The following is a 19,904-nucleotide window of genomic DNA, read 5'->3' on the forward strand; positions in this document are numbered from 1 at the left end:
ATGCCAAGCCACGTGTTACATCAAAGTGGCTTCATAGCAAAAGAGTGCGGGTACTAGACTGGCCTGCCTGTAGTCCAGACCTGTCTCCCATTGAAAATGTGTGGCGGATTATGAAGCCTAAAATACCACAATGGAGACCCCCGGACTGTTGAACAACTTAAGCTGTACATCAAGCAAGAATGGGAAAGAATTCCACCTGAGAAGCTTAAAATATGTGTCTCTTCAGTTCCCAATTGTTTACTGAGTGTTGTTAAAAGGAAAGGCCATGTAACACAGTGGTGAACATGCCCTTTCCCAACTACTTTGGCACGTGTTGCAGCCATGAAATTCGTATTAGTTAGTTATTATTTGGCAAAAAAAAATAAAATGTATGAGTTTGAACATCAAATATGTTGTCTTTGTAGTGCATTCAATTGAAAATGGGTTGAAAAGGATTTGCAAGTCATTGTATTCTGTTTATATTTACATCTAACACAATTTCCCAACTCATATGGAAACGGGGTTTGTACAATTTTATAAAAGTTTATGGAGTTATTAATACATCGTAAGGTTTCTTCGTGAAATATTGCAAACATTTAAATAAAACTAATTCCGGGCTCCATCACGTAGATTGTAGTTGAGATTTTTTTCAAGCTGGCTGATGTAATTTTTCCCTGGATGTTACAGAAAGTATGAGAATGTGAGAGCTGCTGCCTGCTCTTATTCACTTATGTAATCATCTCATATTTGGCAAGAAAGGATTCTTGGCAGAGATATCTATTCTGTCGTCTCCATGTCTGTCCATCTTTGTCATGTTTGTATTTGATTGAATCGCGGAACAAGAAACCTTCGACGCTCCTCTAATGAGCCCACGCTCCGAGTGTTGCGGATGGTCAATCACCGCAGTTGAAAAAACAAACAAAATTAAGGCTGCAAGCAGCGTTGGCGGTCACGACCACCACTAAAATTGTCAGGAAGATCGAGGCATGCGGAAGGAAGTTACCACAGTTATAATTTTCCACCCCAAGGGGGCGACGTTAACGTCCATATCAACGTCAAGTCGTGATCCGACCCAAACCTAAAAGCCTCAAATCAGTTTGGACGGAGATCCGATCATAAAGTGACACAATGACAGTTTGATTGTTGATGGCGAGGAGCAGTTTCCCCCCACAAAGGAAAACCAATAGCTACTGACCCATCCGGCACTTCAGGTTTGTCATCATCATCATTTCTACCGATTATGATCAAGATCTGAATTTGTGGAGCTGAGTTATAAAGGTTGAAAGTTTTGTGGCGAATCATCAGATCGAAGTTTGGCACCATGCCACGGCCACATCCTAAGACGTGGGCGCAATGTATCCTCGCCAATCTGTCTGGTGTCTGTCATTTTAACCGCAGCTTTGTTTGGTCAAAGTCCATAGGAGGAGGAGTTTATTCGAGTAAGACCCGTTTTTGGGCTAAAATTGGCCAAAGGAAACCAAGGTGGCCGACTTCCTGTTTGTTTTGAAATACGGTTTCTTGAGGCTTTTACGTGCGTCTTATCACAATCGACGTCTATAGCGATGTTAATGACGATACATTAAACTGGTGGCAGGGGCAAATTTTTTTCCTCATTTTCAAGGAGGCGCTAGAGAGTCAATTTTAAAATGTTGTGTTCGGTAGCCACAAACTGAAACGCTTGCAAAAACTGGTGAGTTTTCGTGGGCATTAGGACTTCAACAATTCAGAAAAAAAAATTGCTCGGGGCAATGACAATAGACTCGTAAGGCATCAGTAAAGAAGGACAAAAACTGGATTTCCTCGCAATAATTTTTAGTTTTGACATGTAAGCAGGGCAAAAAGGCTGGGATTATTCATCTAAGTCACTAATTATTAGGGGGGGGGTCAAAAAATTAATCGATTTTCAAAAGAATCGCGATTGGTGTAAGTAACTGAGTTAGTAACTGAGTTACTTTTGAAATAAAGTAACTAGTGACTGTAACTAGTTACTGGTTTTCAGTAACTAACCCAACACTGTTAGTAACCCTATCCCTTACGTTCCCCGAGTGTCCAAATAACTCTAAATTAAGTATTTTTTACTTTAATAAGCAACTAATTAATAATGAATATGTTCCCCATACTAAAGTGTTAATTTTTTTTTTTTTTTTTTTACTAAAACAAATGTATTCTTTGATACTGTGGACTATCTGTTTGCAGTCAAGGTAATTGTTTAGGCGGAAAAAAATGGCAACCATAAGTGAGATGGGTGGGAGGAGTACCAATTATATTGTCCAATATTTTGGCAAATCATGAATATTGTGAAAACTGAACATTTTTGTGGTTAAAAAGAAACCAAGTTAGATTGTCCAAATCAAGATTGTTTTAATGGTGGAATGGTTGAAATGAGTTGAAAAATGTCAGGAGTAGTTGAAGGTAAAAAAGGGGCAAAAAACATGAAAATGATGATATACTGTAAAACCGCTATTATTGGGGAAGGTTTGTTGAATGAGCACACATGTGCTGAATGCACTAAACGTTTTGACGCTTGAAGGGGGATCCATCGGATGAATGGTTTGGGAGTTAGAGGCAGACGAAAAACGCTATGTAATCATAATAATAAATTGATGAATTTTGGCGTAGAATAATATAGTAGAGAAACAAGGGACGTGCAAGTAAATTTGTGTCGCTGTGCGGTTTTCCAGATCACGGAGGAGGAGATCGAGCGCATCATGTCCGGCCAGGAGTTCAAAGAGGACGCCCCGGAGCACACGTGGGGCAACAACGGCGACAGCGACCACAGCTCTCCCAGCAACGGAGCCTCCGAGGGCAACCAGCCGTCACCCGTCTCCACGCTGTCCTCCAAGTCAGTCGTCACGGAGACCATGAGATAAAAAAAACCCAGTTCGTCCGCCCCAAGCAGTCGAGAATGTCTTCGCTCGTCTGGATGACATCAGACAAGAAGAACTCGCTGCACTATATCTGCACTCCGCAAGGACAAATAATGTCTCGGCACTTTATTTTAGTCGGATTCCACATAAATAGACTTATCTGCGCTACTTGGCAGCTGATAGCTATTTAGAAAAACATTTGACTGAACATCTAAGACAAAATATGCACAATAAGACAAATATGCCAAACAACACACTGGCATACAATGGATTTACTGTTCATTGTGTAACAGGGGAGCCTTCAAATCTGAACAAATACGATGCACACAATATTAAAAAAAACAACAACAATTAATTAATAAAAAATTATAATAATCATATAATTTGTTTAAAAAATATTCTTAAATTATTAACATTAATAAATAATACAATTAATTAAATAATCAAGCAATGTATCAATGTTCTAAAATTATTTTAGTTTTTTTTTAAATATTAAAATCAATTCAATTAAATGAAACATTTATTTATACTGTATTATATATATTAAATACAAAATATACACTATTTACTCGGGCTGGTTATTGGCAGGACTTCACGATACTTGGGTCATGATACGATACAGTATCGTGATATATTGCAATATCCTACATAGTTCACTGATAAATTTATTTCAAATACAGGGTGTATATATTTACAGTAGATGACAGTAATAATTATTGACACAAAGTGAGTCAAAACATGTCATTCAAATTAATAATTTCCATTTATTGCAATAGTATGTTTTTTTATGAATTGATATCAACTAGACATTAAAATCCGATATAGTATTAAAAAATATTGTGCTATCGCAATATCAATATTTTTTCCCACCCCTACTCTTTAAGTTAAAGTTCAACTTTAAAGTACCAATGATTGTCACACACACACTAGGTGTGGTGAAATTTGTCCTCTGCATTTGACCCATCCCCTTGATCACCAGTGTGTCCCAATTTTCACTTCCGATATGGTACTGATATTGGAATAATACATACTTTAGACTTATTTGGTAGAGTGCAGAAGCATGGTGTCTGATATCGACTATTTAGTTATGTCGTGTTTTACTACACTTCTGAGTAACATTTGCAAGTATGCGTTCATTTCAGTTGGTCCTAGGTGTTTTGCTGTATCCTGGAGGTAGTCTTTGCCATTGTGCTAGCTTTGTCCTTTGTTGAGTCCTACAAAGTGTTAACACTGTAAGTACACAGCAGCTGTTTGATGGCAATGTGCATCTCAGTTGTAGTTTTCATTGCCACATTTGGAGGCGTTGAAATCGCCATGTAAAATTGCTAATGCAATATATATTGACATACTGGATTTATGCGTTTTAAGTTTTACTGTGTTTTAAGTAAAGACTCTCAAACAGAGGCAACTTGATGTCTGTATGCTAAGCTAGCAAGAAGGGACGTTAGCGACAGCATAACTTGTTTTGGACGTTTTAGATAGAAGCCAATATTATCCGATATCTTTTTTTTCTTTTTTAGCTGAAATCGGACTGATATCTTTTTTTACGATTGTATGTATTTTTGCTCATCTGACCAAACGTTACGGACACAAAATGAAACGCTATGAAAAATCAACAGTCCGGCGTCTTTAAGAAATACGTAACTCATTACACAAGATGTGAATTTCTCCGGCGCAACGTTCATTGACTGAACGTGCAACTGGTCTGCTTGCAGTCGCTCCATGGAAATGAACGGCTACACGGCGGCCTTCAGGGACCAGTACATCAACACCTCCATGTCGACACACTACCAGCTGTTGCCGCATCTCTTTAGCTACGCCGCCCAGTCCGGCCTGCTGGCCCCCCAGCCCCGCAGCTTGTACCCGCAGTCCCACCCGCTGGTGCTTCAGCTGGTGGCAGCGGAAGACCTGGCTCCGCTGGCCACCCCCATGCTCATAGAAGATGGGTGAGTCCATCGCTACTTGTACTGACGCATTTGTGTTGCTCTGGTAACTGCTACGTGACTCTTCTGTCTATTTGGCAGTCCATACAAACTGAAGAAGGTTGTTAGCGTGCTAGCATTTATCATTGTTATTTTTTTTATTGGTGTCAAATGTCATGTCAGAGCTCAGCAACAGACACATTAAAACATTGTGCAGGATTCTTTCTAGTAATAATATTTCAATATTTAAAGTAAAATAAAATATATATGATACTACATAAGACAGGAATAATGGGCCAGAATTTATTTACTAGGTGAAAGTTTAATTGTTGTTTTTTTAAATCAGTATGTACATTATTAACACTGATTGAAACTGATTGAGGGATTTTTAATCACTGCTATGTTGAAATTGTAACTAATATTGATACTGTTGTTGATAATATTCATTTTTGTTTCAGTACTTTTGGTTTGTTCTGTGTCGTGTTTGTGTCTCCTCTCAATTGCTCTGTTTATTGCAGTTCTGAGTGTTGCCGGGTCGGGTTTGGTTTTGGAATTGGATTGCATTGTTATGTTATTGCTGTGTATTGTTTTGTTGGATTGATTAATTTAAAAAAATTAAATAAATAAAAAATAAATAAATAATAATAATCGATTTAAAAAAAAAAAGAGAATGGATTCTGAATCGCACAACGTGAGAATCGCGATTCGAATTCCAATCAATTTTTTTCCACACCCCTAATATTCACCTTATAATATAATGACTGAGTCAACATATGGCGGGAGGAAAACATGCAACCTTTCTCTCAATACAATTGAACATTCACCTACCGAAAATCAGGAGCACTGTGGCAAATGGTTGCAAGCTTTTGACCACAAACGTAGTCACTGCTCGGTGACATTCTCTGTTCCTGGCCTGAGTCATTGTCCTCTTCCCTGCCGCGTGGAAAGGAGCCGCCAGATGTAGACGTCAACTGGAGCTATCACTGCCCGCCTCAGAGCCAGTCGGAACCTGTCTCTTGTCCTGCTCATCTGAATGAGAAGGCATTCATTTCAATTCAACAAATAATAGCGCTAACATGATAGGAGATGTTAGTTAGTACCTGTTGTATTCACGGAGAACAACACGGTAAAAAACGCAACATTTATTTATAGTTACAGCAAGCTCAGTGTGTTCAAATGAATAGGCAACTGTGTAATAATATCATGAGGCCATTAAACATGTATAATCATATCTAGGTTATACTTGTATAGCGCTTTTCTACCTTCAAGGTACTCAAAGCGCTTTGACAGTATTTCCACATTCACCCATTCACACACACATTCACACACTGATGGCGGGAGCTGCCATGCAAGGCGCTAACCAGCAGCCATCAGGAGCAAGGGGTGAAGTGTCTTGCCCAAGGACACAACAGACGTGACGGTAGAAGGTGGGGATTGAACCCCAGCAACCCTCCGATTGCTGGCACGGCCACTATCATTATCATTATTCACTGTTACATTCGGCCCTCTGAGAGCAGCCATAACTGCTATGTGGCCCTCAATGAAAACGAGTTTGACACCCTTGGTATAAACTATGTCAAATTAATAAAATGCCCAAAATGTTAACAATTAGCATGTTAGCACCTAGTAAAATAGCACTAAGTGCCGAAAGGTTGAAGTAAAGGCTATGGTTATTTTAAAATATGCCATTTAGGCATTGACTATGTGAAGTGACTAAAACGCCCAAAATATTAACAATTAGCATGTTAGCACCTAGTAAGATAGCATTAGGGGCCGACAGGTTGAATTAAAGGCTATGGTGATTGTAAAATATGCCATGTAGGCATGTACCGTATTTTTCGGACTATAAGTCGCAGTTTTTTTCATAGTTTGGCCAGGCTCCAGTGCGACTTATATGTTTTTTTTCTTCTTTATTATGCATTTTCGGCAGGTGCAACTTATACTCCGGTGCGACTTATACTCCGAAAAATACGGTACTATGTCAAGTGGCTAAAACGCCCAAAATGTTAACAATTAGCATGTTAGCGCCTAGCAAAATAGCATTAAGTGCCGAAAGGTTGAATTAAAGGCTATGGTGATTGTAAAATATGCCATGTAGGCATGTACCGTATTTTTCGGACTATAAGTCGCAGTTTTTTTCATAGTTTGGCCAGGCTCCAGTGCGACTTATATATGTTTTTTTTCTTCTTTATCATGCATTTTCGGCAGGTGCAACTTATACTCCGGTGCGACTTATACTCCGAAAAATACGGTACTATGTCAAGTGGCTAAAACGCCCAAAATGTTAACAATTAGCATGTTAGCGCCTAGCAAGATATCATTAAGTGCCGAAAGGTTGAAGTAAAGGCTATGGTGATTGTGAAATATGCCATGTAGGCATGTACTATGTCAAGTGGCTAAAACGCCCAAAATGTTAAGAATTAGCATGTTAGCGCCTAGTAAGATAGCATTAAGTGCCGAAAGGTTGAATTAAAGGCTATGGTGATTTTAAAATATGCCATGTAGGCATGTACAATGTCAAGTGGCTAAAACGCCCAAAGTTTTAACAATTAGCATGTTAGCGCCTAGCAAGATAGCATTAAGTGCCGAAAGGTTGAATTAAAGGCTATGGTGATTGTGAAATATGCCATGTAGGCATATACTATGTCAAGTGACTAAAATGCCCAAAATATTAACAATTAGCATGTTAGCACCTAGCAAGATAGCATTAAGTGCCGAAAGGTTGAAGTAAAAGCTATGGTGATTGTAAAATATGCCATGTAGGCATGTACTATGTCAAGTAGCTAAAACGCCCAAATTGTTAACAATTAGCATGTTAGCGCCTAGTAAGATAGCATTAAGTGCCGAAAGGTTGAATTAAAGGCTATGGTGATTGTAAAATATGCCATGTAGGCATGTACTATGTCAAGTAGCTAAAACGCCCAAAATATTAACAATTAGCATGTTAGCACCTAGTAAGATAGCTTTAGGGGCCGACAGGTTGAATTAAAGGCTATGGTGATTGTAAAATATGCCATGTAGGCATGTACCGTATTTTTCGGACTATAAGTCGCAGTTTTTTTCATAGTTTGGCCAGGCTCCAGTGCGACTTATATGTTTTTTTTCTTCTTTATTATGCATTTTCGGCAGGTGCAACTTATACTCCGGTGCGACTTATACTCCGAAAAATACGGTACTATGTCAAGTGGCTAAAACGCCCAAAATGTTAACAATTAGCATGTTAGCGCCTAGCAAAATAGCATTAAGTGCCGAAAGGTTGAAGTAAAGGCTATGGTTATTTTAAAATATGCCATTTAGGCATTGACTATGTGAAGTGACTAAAACGCCCAAAATATTAACAATTAGCATGTTAGCACCCAGTAAGATAGCATTAGGGGCCGACAGGTTGAATTAAAGGCTATGGTGATTGTAAAATATGCCATGTAGGCATGTACCGTATTTTTCGGACTATAAGTCGCAGTTTTTTTCATAGTTTGGCCAGGCTCCAGTGCGACTTATATGTTTTTTTTCTTCTTTATTATGCATTTTCGGCAGGTGCAACTTATACTCCGGTGCGACTTATACTCCGAAAAATACGGTACTATGTCAAGTGGCTAAAACGCCCAAAATGTTAACAATTAGCATGTTAGCGCCTAGCAAAATAGCATTAAGTGCCGAAAGGTTGAATTAAAGGCTATGGTGATTGTAAAATATGCCATGTAGGCATATACTATGTCAAGTGACTAAAACGCCCAAAATATTAACAATTAGCATGTTAGCACCTAGCAAGATAGCATTAAGTGCCGAAAGGTTGAAGTAAAGGCTATGGTGATTGTGAAATATGCCATGTAGGCATGTACTATGTCAAGTGGCTAAAACGCCCAAAATGTTAACAATTAGCATGTTAGCGCCTAGTAAGATAGCATTAAGTGCCGAAAGGTTGAATTAAAGGCTATGGTTATTTTAAAATATGCCATTTAGGCATTGACTATGTGAAGTGACTAAAACGCCCAAAATATTAACAATTAGCATGTTAGCACCTAGTAAGATAGCATTAGGGGCCGACAGGTTGAATTAAAGGCTATGGTGATTGTAAAATATGCCATGTAGGCATGTACCGTATTTTTCGGACTATAAGTCGCAGTTTTTTTCATAGTTTGGCCAGGCTCCAGTGCGACTTATATATGTTTTTTTTCTTCTTTATCATGCATTTTCGGCAGGTGCAACTTATACTCCGGTGCGACTTATACTCCGAAAAATACGGTACTATGTCAAGTCGCTAAAACGCCCAAAATGTTAACAATTAGCATGTTAGCGCCTAGCAAGATATCATTAAGTGCCGAAAGGTTGAAGTAAAGGCTATGGTGATTGTGAAATATGCCATGTAGGCATGTACTATGTCAAGTGGCTAAAACGCCCAAAATGTTAACAATTAGCATGTTAGCGCCTAGTAAGATAGCATTAAGTGCCGAAAGGTTGAATTAAAGGCTATGGTGATTTTAAAATATGCCATGTAGGCATGTACAATGTCAAGTGGCTAAAACGCCCAAAGTTTTAACAATTAGCATGTTAGCGCCTAGCAAGATAGCATTAAGTGCCGAAAGGTTGAATTAAAGGCTATGGTGATTGTGAAATATGCCATGTAGGCATATACTATGTCAAGTGACTAAAACGCCCAAAATATTAACAATTAGCATGTTAGCACCTAGCAAGATAGCATTAAGTGCCGAAAGGTTGAAGTAAAAGCTATGGTGATTGTAAAATATGCCATGTAGGCATGTACTATGTCAAGTAGCTAAAACGCCCAAATTGTTAACAATTAGCATGTTAGCGCCTAGTAAGATAGCATTAAGTGCCGAAAGGTTGAATTAAAGGCTATGGTGATTGTAAAATATGCCATGTAAGCATGTACTATGTCAAGTGACTAAAACGCCCAAAATGTTAACAATTAGCATGTTAGCACCTAGCAAGATAGCATTAAGTGCCGAAAGGTTGAATTAAAGGCTATGGTGATTGTGAAATATGCCATGTAGGCATGTACTAAGTCAAGTGGCTAAAACGGCCAAAATGTCAACGTATAGCATGTTCGCACCTAGTAGCAAGATAGCATTAAGTGCCGAAAGGTTGAATTAAAGGCTATGGTGATTGTGAAATATGCCATGGAGGCATGTACTATGTCAAGTGACTAAAACGCCCAAAATGTTAACAATTAGCATGTTAGCGCCTAGCAAGATAGCATTAAGTGCCGAAAGGTTGAATTAAAGGCTATGGTGATTGTGAAATATGCCATGTAGGCATGTACTATGTCAAGTGGCTAAAACACCCAAAATGTTAACAATTAGCATGTTAGCGGCTAGTAAGATAGCATTAAGTGCCCAAAGGGTTAAGGAACGTTTATAGTGATTTTACACTATCAATGTTTTGTAGATTTGCACGACAGTATGTCTGGTGCCTAAAATTCCAAACAAAATGCTAATATGCTAACAGTTAGCATGCAAGGCTGCTCGCTTTGCAAGCTGGCCCATGTTTCCAACACTGCTTCGACCTTGTTGTCTCTCTGCACATGTCAGCTACAAGGTGACACAGGTGGAGCTGTTCGCCCTGCTGTGTCGTCTGGCGGACGAGCTACTGTTCCGCCAGATCTCGTGGATCAAGAAGTTGCCTTTCTTCTGTGAACTCTCCATCGAGGACTACACCTGCCTGCTCAGCTCCACCTGGCAGGAGCTCATCCTGCTCTCCTGCCTGACCATCTACAGCGCCCAGATCTTTGGCGACTTGGCTGACGTCACCGCCAAGTACACGCCCTCGGACGATGAGCTGCAGGGGTGAGTGGTCGTGGAACAAATACTGTCTATACCTTCTGTGCTATAGAGCGCACCGGTATTTCAGCCGTCACGCACCAAATTTTAGAAGAAAAAAATATTGTTCCATGTATTAGCAGCACCGGACTATAAGCCGCAGATATATACGTTGTGAAGTGAGTTATTTACACAGAAATGTTTATTTTCATACCTTAATTGTTTCCAAATGGTGTCTGTAACACGGCAGTAAAACGGCAGATCAAACAAAACAGAAGTCATCGCCATGGACCCACGAGCTGCGCAAGCTAGCTCTCCAATCAGCTAAACAGACTCGATAGCTCCACGGTGACGTTTTGGTGAATTTACGAAACTGAAACAATACAAAAAGAATGCCATTGTAGGTTAATAATACTAACACAGACACTTGCAATCAAGCTAGCATTGTTGGTACTAGCTAATATACATTACATTACAATGTGCATGAAACATTCCTACAGACATGAAAAATAAGATGGTTTCGTAAGTATGAATTGTTGTAGTTATAGTGTAAAACTTGCAAACGTTGCCTGGAGTGATGAATGAAAAATCCATACAAGTAGGAATGCCATGGACTGTTTTACTTCCGGTTCAAGGCCTTAAAAATAGAAGTGCATTTTCAACACCTGCAGTCATCAAACATCGTCTAAAAGATGACATTAACACACCATTTCAGTGTCTGTTGGAAATTGTTTGTTCAATACAAAACATTATGGCCGTCAGCGAAGAAAAATCCATGAATTAGTTGCACCGTTTAATAAGCCGCAAGGTTTAAAGCGTAGGAAAAAAGTGGCTTATAGCCCGAAAAATACAGTAAAATATTGTATGTAAGAAATGCACAAAAACAATTATTCACACCCAGATCACAGTTTGATTTATAATATTTTAAAAATGAAATAATCCTTTTTTTGGTTTAATAAGCATCAATTTTGAAGAATATGTTTTTAGGACATTTCGGTGCAACCAGAAGGAGCTTTTCAAACCTGCAACCTATTTTTAAAAAGTTTCATTAGAATTTGTATACCAAATAATACATTGCGATAACCGATTTGAATCGAGAATCGATTCTGAATGGAATCGTCACCTCAGGAATGAAAATGGGATGGAGTGCTTAGGTGCCCAAAGATTCACACTCCTAAAATATATGAAAAAGGGATAAGTAGTTATTATCTGGTCGTGGTTTTAATGTTTTTTATGCCCTGGAGAGGCCCTAAGATTGTTTTCATAGTGCATCAAATGAAAACAGAAGTCCTGTACAATATACACTGTTATTTCAATCACAATCAACATTGTTATCTTATTTACGGGACAGCCTGTTATTTCTGTCGCCACGTGGTCACATTTACAATTTATCATCGCCATTCATTGGATGACATGTTTTTATTTTGACTTCGCTGCCTAAATCGCAATCTTTATCTTGTTTTCAACGACGGAGGTGTGTGAAATGTAAATGTCTTGTGGAGCAGCGACTACAATACAGTCGGTGTAACTGGGCGGATACGCTAAAAACTGTATCACGATATCAGTGTTTTATAGTGTTTATAATTTTTTATGACCTACGGAATAAAAGGAGCAGTAGAAAAATATATGAAATGTAACCTTCCTCTGATTATAATCCCTTCAGCTATCAAGGCAGAAAGGAAATGTTAACACAAGCATGGGCTGCTGCTCACTGCTCCCCTCACCCCACAGGGGGTGATCAAGGGTCAAATACAGAGAATAATTTCACCACACCTAGTGTGTGTGTGTGACAATCACTGGTACAGACAGAAAACACTCAATGTAAACAAAATATTAAAATCACATTCAACATTTAACAATAAGATCTTAAAGGCCTACTGAAATGTGATTTTCTTATTTAAACGGGGATAGCAGGTCCATTCTATGTGTCATACTTGATCATTTTGCGATATTGCCATATTTTTGCTGAAAGGATTTAGTAGAGAACATCGACGATAAAGTTCGCAACTTTTGGTCGCTGATAAAAAAGCCTTGCCTGTACCGGAAGTAGCAGACGATATGCGCGTGACGTCAGAGGTTGTGGAGCTCCTCACATCCGCACATTGTTTACAATCATGGCCACCAGCAGCGAGAGCGATTCGGACCGAGAAAGCGACAATTTCTCCATTATTTGAGCGAGGATGAAAGATTTGTGGATGAGGAAAGTGAGAGTGAAGGACTAGAGGGCAGTGGGAGCGATTCAGAGAGGGGAGATGCTGTGAGAGGCGGGTGGGACCTGATATTCAGCTGGGAATGACTAAAACAGTAAATAAACACAAGACATATATATACTCTATTAGCCACAACACAACCAGGCTTATATTTAATATGCCACAAATTAATGCCGCATAACAAACACCTCCCCCCTCCCGTCCATATAACCCGCCAATACAACTCAAACACCTGCACAACACACTCAATCCCACAGCCCAAAGTACCGTTCACCTCCCCAAAGTTCATACAGCACATATATTTCCCCAAAGTCCCCAAAGTTACGTACGTGACATGCACATAGCGGCCACGCACGTACGGGCAAGCGATCAAATGTTTGGAAACCGCAGCTGCATGCGTACTCACGGTACCGTGTCTGCGTATGCAACTCAAAGTCCTCCTGGTAAGAGTCTCTGTTGTCCCAGTTCTTCACAGGCCAATGGTAAAGCTTGACTGTCATCTTTCGGGAATGTAAACAATGAAACACCAGTTGTGTTTGTGATGCTGCAGTCGGCCGCAATAAACCGCTTCCCACCTAAAGCTTTCTTCTTTGCTGTCTCCATTGTTCATTGAACAAATTGCAAAAGATTCACCAACACAGATGTTCAGAATACTGTGGAATTTTGCGATGAAAACAGATGACTTAATAGCTGGCCACCATGCTGTCCCAAAATGTCCTCTACAATCCGTGACGTCACGCGCAGGCGTCATCATACCGAAATGTTTTCAGCAGGATATTTCGCGCAAAATTTAAAATTGCACTTTAGTAAGCTAACCCGGCTGTATTGGCATGTGTTGCAATGTTAAGATTTCATCATTGATGTATAAACTATCAGACCGCGTGGTCGGTAGTAGTGGGTTTCAGTAGGCCTTTAATATGAAAGAGGAATGATTAAAAGCGTGTAAGAAAATAGTGCAAAGTGTGTAAATGTAAACACAGAAACCTGAGAAGAACTATTTTCTGCAGGTTCAGTGCCAGGAAGTTACAGCTGTGCTCTAAAAGGTGAGCCGTGATCCCTTCCTGCATCGCTCGGTTACCAGAGAGCGAGTGCCTTTGATCATGCAACCAACCTCGCTTCCACACTTCCACTCGAAAAAAGTTTCACCGAACGCATTTTTCATTGATATCGATTGTCTTGTCGTGACAGATGTTATCGTGTTATCGCCCAGCGCTACTTCAAACTGCCCTCTTTGTCGGACACATTTAAAGTTGCACAATTTGTCTTCCACCTGCACGCCGCTTGGGAATGCAGTACGCCGTTGTACTGCAATATGAGTACATTTACCTCGATAACGCCTCGCTGGCTGAATCGATAGTGTAGGTGTTTCATAATGGCACCATCTGGTGGATGTTAAAAGTCACTACATTTAACCTGCAAACAAAATTAATTGTTAGAAAAGATCATTTTGTTTTTTTACGAAATGAATAGCTGTGCAGAAAGGAATATGAAGCGTGTAAATCTGGTCAATAAGGCGACTACTCAGTAGACGGTAAAATGATGAATATTTACTTGCTTTGGCGCAAAATGATACCACACTTCGGAATGTTTTATTTTTCAAAGTTGTATTTATATGTCACGACTTCATGAAGTACGAGCTGTCACTTGTGAGCCGAAGGAAAAAACTGTTAAACGCAGTTGGGTGCTTCACAGTCAAATCGGTCAGGTGTACTTTCTTAAAGTGATACACACGTTGGAGGTAAGAAGGGACACAGTATCACTCCTTGTTTCCTAATGCGTCTGTATTGTTGGACCCGTAGTTACCTCTACTGCAGGGGGTGTCCAAAGTGTGGCACGTAGCTTTTTTTTTTTTTTTTTTAACGGCATGCTAGCTTTTTTTGCAAATTTTGCAGATATACGCCTTAGCATCAAATATTTTGTTTCTTGACGAATGATACCTGCTAGCATGCTAACGTTAGTATTCTAGCGTTCCTCGCTAATTTTGTAGGCATACACCTCAGTCATATATTGGTACTCGATGCATGTTAACGTTAGCATGCTAGCATTTTAAACAAAATCTTCAGGTACACACTTCATTCAGAGTGATATATTTTGGTACTTGACACATGTTGCAGTTAGCATTTTAGCATGCTAACATTAGCATGCTAGCTTTGTTTTAGCTAATTTACCAGGTATGCACCTCGGTGTCATATTTTGGTATTATAGCACTAATGCAAACTGTTAGCATAGTACTTTTAGCATGCTATCTTTTTTATCTCGTTTGCCCATATTTTTTGTTACTTAAAAATGGCACCGTATTTTTTGATTAGTCAGTCTGTGGCACCTTAGTGGAAAAAGTTTGGGCGACAATGCCGCTAAGTTGACTCCCTGCATTGTTTTATTGTCTGATATACCAGGTGTGTTCAGAATAGTGCTGTTAAACAATTATTTCTTATCAGATTAATCACATTCATCACAGTAAATCACTCGCTTGCCTAATTTAATTTAGATAAATGGACCCGATATTTTACCACAAAGCAACAAACAATCAATTTTTAAAAAGTTTTACTTGAATGCCCGTCATTTATTTGCTCAAAACCTGCCAAGGGTTGTATCTTAAGTATCGTGGAAGGTGTATTTTGAAACCAAATTTGCCGGTGAGTTAGCATGCTAACATTTTATGCTAGCAATTTTACTCACTTAAACCTAAAATTTAAGCCTATGATACTTGCCGGCATCTTAGAACTAAGTATGCTAACTTTTCCTATATTATGCTAACATTAGCATGTTAACATTTTATGCTAGCATTTAAGCTCATTTTGATCATTTAAACCAACAATTGATAGGTTTTGAGGTATGTCTCCATCTTGCAAGTATATTAACTCTTCCCATTAATGTTAGCATGTTTACGTTTTTAAGCCAGCTTTTTAGCAAACATTATGTTTAAACCTAAAAAATCATTGGTTTTTGATACTTGGCGCCATCTGAGAAGTACATTAGTTTCCTATGTGATCATGCTAATATTAGCATGCTCATATTTTATGCTAGCGACTTTACTGATTTTATTCACGTAAACCTAAAAAATCATGGCCTTTGGCGGCATCTTAGAAGTATGCTACCCTGTCCAATGTTATCATGCTAACATTTTAGGCTAGAATTTAAGATCACTTTGATCATTTAGACCAAAAATGTATAGGTTTTGAGACATGTCTCCATCTTGTAAGTATACTAACTCTTGCCATTAATGTTAGCATGTTTACGTTTTCTGCCAGCTTTTTAGCTAAAATTTTGTTTAAACCTAAAAAATCATGGCCTTTTATACTTGGCGGTATCTTAGAAGTATGTTAACTTGTCAAATGTTATCATGCTAACATTTTTGGCTAGCATTTAAGCTCACTTTGATAATTTAAACCAAAAATGTATAGGTTTTGAGACATGTCTACATCTTGCAAGTATATTAACTCTTCCCATTAATGTTAGCATGTTTACGTTTTCTGCCAGATTTTCAGCTGAAATAATGTTTAAACCTAAAAAAATCATTGCCTTTGATACTTGGCAGCATCTTAGAAGTATGGTAACCTGTCCAATGTCATCGTACTAACATTGTTGGCTAGCATTTAAGGTCACTTTGATAATTTAAACCAAAAAATTATAGGTTTTGAGACATGTTTCCATTTTACAGGTATACTAACTCTTCCCATCATAACAAGTTAACGTTATAAGCTAGCTTTTTAGCTAATTTTGTATTTTTAAACCTAAAAATTGAGGATTTTGAAACTTGGTGCCGTCTTAAAAGTATGCTAACTTCTCTTATGTGCGGACAAAATTAATTGCATTATTAATCTGTGTTTATACATGATTAATGCAATACTTTTTTTGTGATGAATGGCCTAGTGTGTGAATGTGAGTGTGAATGTTGTCTGTCTATCTGTGTTGGCCCTGCGATGAGGTGGTGACTTGTCCAGGGTGTACCCCGCCTTCCGCCCGATTGTAGCTGAGATAGGCTCCAGCGCCCCCCGCAACCCCAAAGGGAATAAGCGGTAGAAAATGGATGGATGGATGGGCATGAGTTAATGCTTTAAGTTCGACAGCCGCAGTAAGAAGCGAAGTTAGGACGCATACCTCCACCTAACAGGTAGCGCCACATACAGGTAAAAGCCAGTAAATTAGAATATTTTGAAAAACTTGATTTATTTCAGTAATTGCATTCAAAAGGTGTAACTTGTACATTATATTTATTCATTGCACACAGACTGATGCATTCAAATGTTTATTTCATTTAATTTTGATGATTTGAAGTGGCAACAAATGAAAATCCAAAATTCCGTGTGTCACAAAATTAGAATATTACTTAAGGCTAATACAAAAAAGGGATGTTTAGAAATGTTGGCCAACTGAAAAGTATGAAAATGAAAAATATGAGCATGTACAATACTCAATACTTGGTTGGAGCTCCTTTTGCCTCAATTACTGCGTTAATGCGGCGTGGCATGGAGTCGATGAGTTTCTGGCACTGCTCAGGTGTTATGAGAGCCCAGGTTGCTCTGATAGTGGCCTTCAACTCTTCTGCGTTTTTGGGTCTGGCATTCTGCATCTTCCTTTTCACAATACCCCACAGATTTTCTATGGGGCTAAGGTCAGGGGAGTTGGCGGGCCAATTTAGAACAGAAATACCATGGCCCGTAAACCAGGCACGGGTAGATTTTGCGCTGTGTGCAGGCGCCAAGTCCTGTTGGAACTTGAAATCTCCATCTCCATAGAGCAGGTCAGCAGCAGGAAGCATGAAGTGCTCTAAAACTTGCTGGTAGACGGCTGCGTTGACCCTGGATCTCAGGAAACAGAGTGGACCGACACCAGCAGATGACATGGCACCCCAAACCATCACTGATGGTGGAAACTTTACACTAGACTTCAGGCAACGTGGATCCTGTGCCTCTCCTGTCTTCCTCCAGACTCTGGGACCTCGATTTCCAAAGGAAATGCAAAATTTGCATGGTTGGGTGATGGTTTGGGGTGCCATGTCATCTGCTGGTGTCGGTCCACTCTGTTTCCTGAGATCCAGGGTCAACGCAGCCGTCTACCAGCAAGTTTTAGAGCACTTCATGCTTCCTGCTGCTGACCTGCTCTATGGAGATGGAGATTTCAAGTTCCAACAGGACTTGGCGCCTGCACACAGTGCAAAATCTACCCGTGCCTGGTTTACGGACCATGGTATTTCTGTTCTAAATTGGCCCGCCAACTCCCCTGACCTTAGCCCCATAGAAAATCTGTGGGGTATTGTGAAAAGGAAGATGCAGAATGCCAGACCCAAAAACGCAGAAGAGTTGAAGGCCACTATCAGAGCAACCTGGGCTCTCATAACACCTGAGCAGTGCCAGAAACTCATCGACTCCATGCCACGCCGCATTAACGCAGTAATTGAGGCAAAAGGAGCTCCAACCAAGTATTGAGTATTGTACATGCTCATATTTTTCATTTTCATACTTTTCAGTTGGCCAACATTTCTAAAAATCCCTTTTTTGTATTAGCCTTAAGTAATATTCTAATTTTGTGACACACGGAATTTTGGATTTTCATTTGTTGCCACTTCAAATCATCAAAATTAAATGAAATAAACATTTGAATGCATCAGTCTGTGTGCAATGAATAAATATATGTACAAGTTACACCTTTTGAATGCAATTACTGAAATAAATCAAGTTTTTCAAAATATTCTAATTTACTGGCTTTTACCTGTATATAAATGTATGGGAAACACTGTTGCTGCATTAACACTTATCCCACTGCCTTAAATTGACATGTTTTACGATGCCTGTTATTGACTCCTACAGTTGTTTTTTTTCGAGGATATCTTTGGAATAACGTTAGATTTGAGATTTACGGATAATGTCCGACTAATATTTTACAGAGAATTAAGGTAGACAGCCAGACGTTCCGGTCTGTTAGCTCAGTATCTTAAAATGGTTTATAAAGTCTTCTATCACGGGAGTAGACCTGGATGGGGGCCAGTGAAGCGGTCCATGAACAGGAGGACTCCGCAGTGTGAGCTGCGGCTAGCGCCGTTCATCCGGCATGCGATTGTGGCTGTATCTGTTGGTAGGAGAGGAAGTGTGGGGGTTTGCATGTGTGTAAATCAGCCTGGAATTATCTAACCTCGTGACACGATTGTGTGTAATATACGGCGCAGATTTGAGGCCTCAGTTAGTATTTCTGCTCTTTTAGGAGTGAATGTGTGATTTATGCTGGCGACTCCTAAAGGATGTGAACTGGAGAGAAGCGATAATGTTTGCACTGCGTTGAATGAATGGTTCCTTCTCTGAAGCACAGTAAGTTTAGAAGGAACCTTACTCATGGCGGCACACCAAAGTGACAGAAACATTTAGGACTTTTGGTCATGTGACCAACCCAGGACGCCCGAGAAAGAGCTCGCTAAATTGCTGTTTTGGGCCATCATTTTAATTGTGTTAATTAGAATTTAATGATTTTTCACGTTTTTTCCCCCAAGTATTTCCATTTCAAATTCTTTCACAGGTTACCGATGCATTTACAATACAATACAGTAGCGAAGTTTAAAGTGTATAAAAGATGTTTAGTGGGGTTGTTATTCTATTTTCTACTGTAAGTCTTTGTTGCTATTTTTCTTCAATGTATTTATGTAACTTTTAATCTAGGGAAATGTGGCAATATTTAGTCGGGAATTTGCTAAGAAAAGTCTATGTGGTTTACATTTTAACCGATGCCAGTGCCATTTCTGGTACTTTAAAAACAGTGCTTGAAATGCTGTTCTGTCGAAATGAACCAGCCGTCAAAATAAGCTACCTAACACTACTAAAAGTTTTTTTCGAGGTAAATTACCATCAAAGTGAGCTACCTCGTGTAGATTTGGAGTGGATTTGCGCTACAAGTCATTATTTTAAAGTGCCGGAAATTCTGGACTATAAGCCACGACTTTTCCCTACGCTTTGAACGGTGCACCTAATTAATGGACTTTTCTTCGCTAACGGCCATAAGGCAGCACGGTGGCAGAGGGGTTAGTGCGTCTGCCTCACAATACGAAGGTCCTGAATAGTCCTGGGTTCAATCCCGGGCTCGGGATCTTTCTGTGTGGAGTTTGCATGTTCTGCCCGTGACTGCGTGGGTTCCCTCCGGGTACTCCGGCTTCCTCCCACC

The 19,904-nt window shown here is 39.5% G+C and overlaps 1 protein-coding gene and 1 long non-coding RNA gene across 2 annotated transcripts in view; one reads left to right on the top strand and one right to left on the bottom strand.

Moving 5' to 3' along the window:
* nr6a1a (nuclear receptor subfamily 6, group A, member 1a) overlaps positions 1–19,904 on the top strand; it is a 267,283-nt gene that overhangs the window by 238,180 nt on the left and 9,199 nt on the right. The window contains exons 5-7 of the mRNA XM_061980571.1: positions 2,661–2,821; positions 4,562–4,792; positions 10,318–10,572. Coding sequence (XP_061836555.1) covers positions 2,661–2,821; positions 4,562–4,792; positions 10,318–10,572 — 647 coding nt within the window. The remainder of the gene's footprint in view (positions 1–2,660; positions 2,822–4,561; positions 4,793–10,317; positions 10,573–19,904) is intronic.
* Positions 1–19,904, bottom strand: part of LOC133619512 (uncharacterized) — a 141,166-nt gene that overhangs the window by 1,669 nt on the left and 119,593 nt on the right. Inside the window, exon 3 of the long non-coding RNA XR_009817427.1 lies at positions 5,597–5,797. This is a non-coding gene — a long non-coding RNA (uncharacterized lncRNA). The remainder of the gene's footprint in view (positions 1–5,596; positions 5,798–19,904) is intronic.

Source organism: Nerophis lumbriciformis, linkage group LG20 (assembly GCF_033978685.3).
Source record: "Nerophis lumbriciformis linkage group LG20, RoL_Nlum_v2.1, whole genome shotgun sequence".
NCBI lineage: Eukaryota > Metazoa > Chordata > Actinopteri > Syngnathiformes > Syngnathidae > Nerophis > Nerophis lumbriciformis.